Source organism: Panicum virgatum, chromosome 5K (assembly GCF_016808335.1).
Source record: "Panicum virgatum strain AP13 chromosome 5K, P.virgatum_v5, whole genome shotgun sequence".
NCBI lineage: Eukaryota > Viridiplantae > Streptophyta > Magnoliopsida > Poales > Poaceae > Panicum > Panicum virgatum.
Genome location: NC_053140.1, coordinates 36,005,073 through 36,014,131, shown reverse-complemented (window position 1 = coordinate 36,014,131; position 9,059 = coordinate 36,005,073). Strand labels below are relative to the sequence as shown.

Genomic DNA, 9,059 nt, shown 5'->3' with positions numbered 1-9,059 from the left:
CAACAAAATTCATGCAATCTAAATGGTTGATATAGTTTTTCTTAAAAAGAAAAGAAATAGGAGTGTGAAAGGCCCTTGTTTGGTTTTGGTAATTGAGTGACAACTTAGGTGGACTAATAAGTGTTTATATTGAGATACACAGGAGATTAGTCCACACAAAGACACTAGTATGAGCAACAGGTGCCATGGAGGAGAAATGGCCAAGGGTTGAAGCTATGCTCATATAGTGTGATCGAGGAGCTCATTGCATATGAGACATGACATGGAGTTATGTGAACAAAGTGGGGAAGATCAAGACAAGTCTTGGCTTGATGGACCGGTTGCAATGGAGAAGGGCAAGTCAAGGCTTTGAAGCGAGGGACCGCGAGGCGGTGAAGCTTGGGCAAGATTTGGCGCCGATGGACCGAGGCAACGGTGAAGAGCGAGCAAGGTCAAGATCGATGGACCAAAGAGGTCATGTGATGATATAGAGTGGATCATATCAATTAAAGAAAGATCAAGCCAAGTGTTGACTCATGATGATGATCAAAAGGCTTGATGGAGTTTGGTGCTTGTGTGGCATCAATATTTGGGAAGATGTAATGGAATGCGCAAGGCAAAGGTATGACTTGTAGGGCATTTCATTTCACCGGTCAAAGGTTGTGTAGAGAAGTGCATGACCGGATTTATGATAGATGGTTGTACTATCAAGAGGGGCAAACTTGTTTGCATATCGGTCATCTAGTGCCACTTGAGCGATCTAACATTGCGATGTTGCTAGGATCGAGTGGCGTGGTGAGATCAAGTGAAAATCCTTTGAAAATGTTTGTGAAATGCTAACACACATGCACATGGTGTTGTTCACATGGTGTTGTTGGCACATTTGCAAAGGAGAAAGAGTTGGAGTTGATGTTTATCAACTTGGGGAAGCAAGAAAGGCTTTTCGGTGTTCTTCGGAGATTAGATTGGCTCTTGGAGTGAAATACTGCTTTGATCCATTGTGTTTTGGATCAAATATTCAGTTGGGTTGTGTAGCCCTCTGAATAAGCTTTCCATAGAGTCCAAGATCACCAAATTTGGACATTGGAGCTAAGAGTTATGGCCGTTTTACCGAGGTACATTTCTGCTGGAAATAGACCTGCGGACGGTCCGCTCCTGGGGGACAGACGGTCCGCCGTTATCTCAGATGTGCTCAAACAGAACCGTTTTTGGCTCTATTGGTGGTCCAAAATAAACTGCGGACCGTTCGGTCCATGGGGGTGGACGGTCCGCCTTTAAAAGCTGAAACGGGCGCAGAAACTTGGTAGTTCTGTCTTGGGTGTCCAAATTGTAATGCGGACGGTCCGGCCCTTGGGGGCGGACGGTCCGCCTCCTACTAAAATTTCTGGGATAGAAACACTGCGGTTTCTGTGTGTGCTAACTTTTTGAACGGCGGACGGTCCGCCCCTGGGGAGCGGACGGTCCGCCCCTGGGGAGCGGACAGTCCGCCGGTCACTTCCAGATTTAGTCAGAGACGTGTGCAAATCGGTTGGTTCGAAGTTTTGAACCGCGGACGGTCCGCCCCAGGGGTGCGGACAGTCTGCCCGGGGCTCTAACGGTCGACTCTGACACATAATCATTGCAGTTCTAGCCGTTGGTTTTGAATGGCGGACGGTCCGGTCTCTGTGAGGCGGACAGTCCGCGAAAACTCTGTTTTTCACGGGATTTGAGTGTAACGGCTAGTTTGGGGCCTCCCTCTATAAATAGAGGGTGTGGCCGGCCATTTGAGGTTGCTGAGCACCTTAGGGACTTGGTATCCATGTGTGAGAGTGCTTGAGAGCCCTCTACTCACTCTAACTTGATAGTAATCATCCGATCGAGTGAGAGAGCGATTCTAGTGCGATTGCTTTGAGAGATTGCATCAAGTGGCACTAGGTGATCGTGTTGCAAGCCGGTGTGCTTATTACTCTTGGAGATTGCCACCTCCTAGACGGCTTGGTGGCAAGAGGCTCCGTTGAAGCCCGCAAGAAGATTGTGCGGTGCTCCGGAGAAGAGATTGTGAGGGGTATTGTGCTCACCCCGCGGGAGCCGCGAAGAGCAATTCTAGTTGAGCGAGATGTGAAGAGCAACAAGTGGTTCGGCCGTATCATGTGCTAGAGCTCGGTGTGAGCACTCCACGTGGGAGAGTGTGACTTGAGAGTCACTACTAGCAAGAGGATCGGCGGCAACCTTGGAGCTTGTCTCAACGGGGATTAGCTTGGTGGCAACCAAGTGAACCTCGGGATAAAAATCACCGTGTCAATTTTGTCTACTCTTCTCGGTGGTTTGTATTCTTCAAATCACAAGCCTTGTATTTACTTTCATATATATCTTGTGCTTGTGTAGTTGCTCTCTAGTGATTAGTTAGCTTGTGTAGCTTGCTAATCATTTTCTTGCTTGTGTAGCTAGAAGTAGAGATCCTAGAGTAACTAGTTAGCTTGTGTAGTTTAATTAGTTGCTCTTGCTTAGATTGTGTAGCTAAGCAAGTTGAGCTCTTGGATTTAGATTGTGTATCCCTGTCCTTGAGCATCTAGTGAGCTTAGGTTTGGTTTTGTGCTTTTGCTCATTAGAATTGTGTAGGAGCTCCCCCGGTTTGTGAAGTACTAGTGCTTAGGCTTGTGTGACTTGGCATTAGAATTGTTAGGAGAGCTCTTACTAGCTTGGCACTCCATTTGCTTTGTGTAGGATCTTTTTGGAGGTGCCTCAGAGTCATAGTTAGAGGGGTGAAGTCTTAGCTAAGCGAATAGTTTCAATTCCGCATAAGTTTCGGTTAGCCGGCGCAATTAGTTTTAGAAAGGACTATTCACCCCCCCTCTAGTCCGCCATCTCGACCCTACAGAGTGAGAATGCAAAACCATAGCCAAAGGGCATACATTATATTTAGCACCTAGTCCTTACACAGCTTGCACACTATTTGTTCGGGGTCCCTGGGCTTGGCTCCATTTGAGTTGTGGATGAGATTGTTTGTTGTCTAGTTAATATTTTGTCTATATAGTGTTGTGTGTCCATACGAAAACATGCGACGCCAGCACTGAACATGCAACACAAGGGGGGTGGGGCGCCTTGTAGTGCCTTTGTGAAAACCAATCAGACCTAGTTAGGCCGGTTTCATCAGGACACCTTACGAAGATCCAACGAACACTTTTTAGGAGGGACCCGTGGGGCAAGTGCACCTTGGGTTGTTCTAGATTGGCAGGCTACCTGAAATGCCCTCAAACACAGTTGAGACGAAGGAAGAATAGCATGTATGGGGTTGGGAGAGCCAAGGTTTGAAAAAGATAAAAAGTAACAATTGATATGTGCTTGATTAATTGGATGTTCTCAAATAGTTGTATCCCTTTATGTTTAAAGGGAGGGGAGGTTTTACATCTTCCAGAAGATAGTTTATCATAAAACTTACATTTTGAGATTCGTGCTGCGTCAAAATGAGTGCATGAGTTCATTAGATGAGAAAGGAGGTGGGATGCTTCAACAATACAAGGGCAGGTGCCACGACGAGATTGGCTAGGCAGTTAGTGCTTTAGATTGATTTTTGTGATCTTAAAACATAGTTTTCTTTCAAACCGTGAATGTGTTCACGATTTATTTTAACCACTATCTTGTTCAGAATAAATATAACAAAAAATTATTCAACATGTTTATATTTTACTTTTTTATTTATGAAAAATATTTGTACCATACTATTTCAATATTTTTAGTATACAGGTTCAACATTTTAAATATAATGTTTTAACATTTAAATAAAATGTTGAACTACTTTATCCAAAATATTGCATCAAATTTTAATAGATGATTAATATTATATTGATAATGTGGACTAAATTCATTTAATATTTTAAATGTGCTAGCCATAGGATCTTTACTAAAACTAATGAGTAAATAAAAATGGTAGCGAAGCACACCTGGTAGCCTGCCACCTGCCTCTTGACGCGATTGTGAGCTTCTCATGGACCTTGTTGACGCTCACTAATGATCATTTCCAGGTGTCAACTTGATCAGAAAATCATGAGAGTTTGCATTTCTTACACGCATCCTTATCCAATAAAGTCCCTAAACCACACTTTACCTCTTAGAATATGCAAGTCGTGTTTTCAAGCTAATATGCAGGTTACAAGCACACTTTGGCCCGATATAAAATCACAGAAATTATCAGGGCACCGATTCAGGCTCAGATGGACCAAAAGTGATGCAAGAACCCAATTCAAACAAGTCAAGACAGGCCAACCCCAACGTGGATCAGACACGGAGGCCCAAGACAGCCTGCCAGAAGAAGTTGGGGGCGGTTGGTGGCCCGGGCAGGCCGACCAACCTATCTGGTTGGTCGACCTGGCCCGTGGGCCCCGCTGCCTCAACCAGGGCACGTGGCGTCTCCCCATTGGTCCCCTACGTCGGTTGTGATGGCTTCACCCCGTGGCTCTCTTCTATAAATACAAAGGGGTAGAGATTAGAACACACACCACACACCTCACATCTCTCCTCTCTTGCATTCCTTGCATAGTCTTTAGGCTTAGTGGAGTTTAGGAAAAGTCTAGGAGTCACTTTCATTCCGATCCAGAGTCACTTTTGAGGAGGACGCGAGCTCGTATCGTACCTCCTCAGATCTCACTCTCGGCAGTCGATCCAGTCATCGCATCGTCGTCAGCTCCTAGAGCTATGGTCCAGAAGACACTCCATGATTACTCTGCTCCGTATGCTAACCAGGTCCCCACCGGGCCCGAGGTTAACACCGGAGGAGAAAATTTTGAGATCAAGACGGATCTCATTACGATGGTGCAGGCCAGCCCTTTTTGTGGCAAGGCCAATGAGGATGCCTGTGCTCATCTCCAGCAGTTCCTGGAGCTCTGCAGTACTTTTGTTGTCAAGGGTGTATCGCAAGATGCAATCCGGCTCTGTCTATTTCCGTTCTCTCTTTTAGAGAGAGCGAAACAGTGGTTTTATGCTAACAAGGTTGCTGTGGATACTTGGGACAAATGTGCCAAGGTGTTCCTCTCGAAGTTCTTCCCGACGGGCAAAACCAATGCTCTTCATGGTCGGATTTCGAACTTCCAGCATGCATCAAATGAGTCAATTCCAGAAGCTTGGGAGAGGCTTCAGGAGTACATTCTGGCGTGTCCGCACCATGGAATGGATAGTTGGCTCATTCTACAGAACTTCTACAACGGGTTGACATAGTCATCCCGTGATCATGTGGATGTCGTTGCGGGTAGAACTTTCTTCTCGATAACCATTGAAAGAGCTACATCATTGATCAAGAAGATAGTTTCCAACTAAGGTTGGAGCGATGATCGCCTCCAACCGCGCCAGTGAGGTATGCACTCCGTCAAGGAGGCCGACATGCTCGCTATGAAAATTGATCTTCTCCTCAAGAAATTTGAGGATTATTCCCAAGATAAGGCTCAAATGCAAATACTTCAAGCCTTGGAAACTCGCATGACGTGCGAGGTCTGCGGGAATGTTGGACATTCGGGCGACAATTGCCCAGAAACCCAAGAAGAAGCTCTATTCCTCAATGGCAGCAATGGATTTCGTCCACAAGGAGGTCAGGGGTGGAATCAACCACGCCCATACTACCAAGGAGGTAATGGGAATTCGAATTCTTTCGGTCCTAACCAGCCTACCTTGAGAGATCTTGTCTACAGCCAAGCGAAGATCAATGAGTTCCTTCAAAAAAAGTTGGCCGCTATAGACAAATCTATGGAGACTATCCATGCCAAGATGGATGGATTCTCCACTGCCATCAAGAACCAATTGAGTTTCAACAAGATGATTGAGACTCAACTAACTCAAGTGGCTGCTACCATGCCCCTTGCTCTGGAGAACGTTAAGGCGATAACCACACGAGGAGGTAAAACTACTCAAGATCCGCATTATCCTAAGCATATTAACAGGAAGAAAGCAAGCCTAGTGGCAGAAGAACCACCTCGGGAGGAGAAACCCGAGAAGGTTCATGAAGGGAAGACGGATCCGTATGAATTCTATGATACTCAAGTATTGTCGTTCCCTATGAGGGCAAAGGAGCCAAGTACAGATGAGCAGTTCAGCCGCTTTGTTAAGATGATACAGCAGGTGAACATCAATGTGCCCTTGATGGATGCGATGAAGGTTCCGACCTATGCTCGTTACATCAAGGACATAATTAACAACAAGCAACCACTGCCAACTACTGAAGTAATCAAGCTCACTGAGGTATGCAGTGCAGCTATATTTCAACAATTGCCCGAAAAGAAGAAGGATCCAGGATTCCCAACTATCAGATGTTCAATAGGGGCACAGAACTTCGACAAAGCTTTATGTGATTTGGGAGCTAGTGTTAGTGTGATGCCGAAGGTGGTCTTCGACTAACTCAATTACACAGAGTTGACACCAACACCTATGCAGTTGTAATTGGCTGACTCCTCAGTACGGCACCCAGAAGGAATCACTGAGGATGTCCCGGTGAGAGTATTGGACTATTTCGTCCCAGTCGACTTTTGTGGTACTTGATATGGATAATTAGAAGGAGACTACTCTCATTCTAGGATGGCCGTTCCTCAATACAGCAGATGCACATATTGATGTTGGGGCAGGAGAAATCCGACTCCATATCAACGGTAAAGATGAGAAATTTGACTTCCAACCCAAGAGAGAGCAATGCTTGATGATCCGAGTCAAATTTAGACCAAATCCTCAGAAAATCAGAGAAGTCGAAGTCACACCCTCGCAGAAGAATAGTTTTATACCTTTTATGAAGACACTTATCAAAGAAGATCCAACGAGCTCAAAAAGGTCTAAGAAGAAGGGTAAATCAAAAGTTACTACGCCCGAGGATCCTGTTCATGCGCCGCCTATGCCACCAAAGAAGACCAAGAAGGTGAGGCGCAAGAAGAACAAGACGTCATCGACCGCTACTACTTCTCCAGGTACGAACGAAACGACCTCAACCTAATCAGGTATGGAGAAAGGTCCTGCTTTTCGGACCCTAAACCAAGAGCTAGCTTAGGGGAGGTTTCCTCCCCTAAGTCAATTGTATCCCTTTATTTGCTTTCAATAAAATTTGATAAAAACTTTCAAAATCAAAATAAAAATTTACTACTTTATTTCTTTTTTTTTCATGATGCGCGGTAAGAATATTTTAACTCCTTTTGATAAGTTGAAAGGATGAGTTTTGCTTTGCTTCTATCATGTCTGTTGTGTCTAGTTTGAAAATAAGAGTTCTCTTAAGTTTAAATTCGTTGGTTATACAAATATCTTGCCAATGAATCTGAAAGTTCCGTAGGTTGCATATGATTGATCCAAGTCTAAGTTGTTGTGAGTTCAGATATGGTAAATAAGGTTGTGCAAGTTTGTTCTAGCGATGCTTGAAGTCTGGAGTTGTTTTCAAAAAATAAAATAAAAAGGCAAGTTCCCCAGTGATATGTAATGTCCTACCAGAGCCATATGTCATATTTCATGAAAAACCTTTACTCATATGCCGCTTGATGTTCTGTTGAGTTTTGTCAAATTGTGTGATCCTAGTGAGATACTCTTCACACTTTCTCGATTATAAGCACGTACACGTTCCATCCATTTGCTATCTTTCTACACTAGGAATTGGCACCACTGTAAGCATCTAGGCCCTCAAGGTATGTTTCGGTGATTAATGACAACCATTATTGTGACTAATGAGTTTGTGTAGCTCAATAGATCATTATCGCTCATTTGGTCATATGTCAAAAGAGGCCCCTCATTTTCGTTATTCAAAAAGGCGATCTCGGTATTCAACTCAAATACATAACAAGACTAAGGATCTTTCTAGTCCTAAGTGTCGTAAGGTTGAGAAGGACACTTAGGTTAGTATAGGTTTTATAGTTTTGTAGTGATCGCACTATTAAGAGAGGTTAAGGTCAAGTAACTTGAGCATGGACATGGTCATTTGAAAATGGATGTACACTATGGTCACTCAGGTTCCTAGAAGTTCAAATAAGTGTTTTTCAACTTATATCTCAAGAATATTTGGATTTCACTCAAGACTCAAATCAGAAAAGGCAAAATCAGAAAAAGTCTATACACCGGTTTAACCGACGCTTCCACTTTTCTATACGTCGGTTAAACGCAGTCAGCAGAAGTCTGGACAGGTTCTATACACCAGTTAAACCGATGTTGTTTGAATTAACGTCTGTGCATTAGTCCAGAGTTGGTTTTTTCAGGGCATTTCAAGTTCAATACACCGGTTAAACCGACGCTATTTGAAATGAGACGTCGGTGCAATTGACCAGTGAGATGGTTTTTCCAGGGATTTCAGAAGTTGTACTCACCGGTTAAACCGACGATGGATTTGAGTTAACGTCGGTGCAGTTGTCCAGAGACTTGGTTTTTCAGTTGATCAGTGGACAACTACACTCACCGGTTAAACCGATGATACGTCGGTTAATCTGCCCAAGTTGTAACGGCTAGTTTTCAGAATGGGCAGTTTACATTCATCGGTTAAACCGACGCTGGCTATTGGAGGATCGTCGGATTAACCGGCGCTACGCAGTTTTCTGGCAGCTTTTCTCCAACGGCTCTATTCGTGTGAGCTGCCTATATATACCCCTCCAATGGGTCATTTTGCACTCTCTTGACACCAGGCAACATTCATACACTCATATATTGTTGAGAGCCAACTTGAGCTTCACCATTCACATATTTGTTCATTCAATCATTCAAGAAGCAAGACTAAGGACTTGAGTAGAGAGAAGCTTGTGTGCATCCGTCCTTGGTGATCGGTTCTTGCTCAAGTGAAGACCCTAACTTGTTACTCTTGGTGATTGGCAGCACCTAGGCGATCTTGGTGATTGAAGGTGTTTCTTCCGGAGCTTGCCAACGATTGTGGGAGCCCGAAGAAGGTTGTACGTGGCTTGAGTTCCATCACGCCGGGATGGTGAACGGAGACTCTTAGTGAGCCCCCTCGTCTCGGTGACTCTTAGTGAGCGCCCTCGTCTCGGTGACTTGGGAGGTGACAAGACTCTTAGTGAGTGTCACAACGTGGATTAAGGGTGTATGCCAACACATCGACACCACGGGAAAAATCCGGTTGTCTCTTGCCCACTCTTTAGTTTCAAGCA

At 44.5% G+C, this 9,059-nt stretch overlaps 1 protein-coding gene across 1 annotated transcript; it reads left to right on the top strand.

The window, feature by feature from the left end:
- Positions 1-5,796: 5,796 nt before the first annotated feature.
- On the top strand, positions 5,797-6,339 carry LOC120709886. Its single transcript, XM_039995520.1, has one exon. It carries the CDS (start codon positions 5,797-5,799, stop codon positions 6,337-6,339), a length of 543 nt encoding a protein of 180 aa, XP_039851454.1.
- Positions 6,340-9,059: the final 2,720 nt, after the last annotated feature.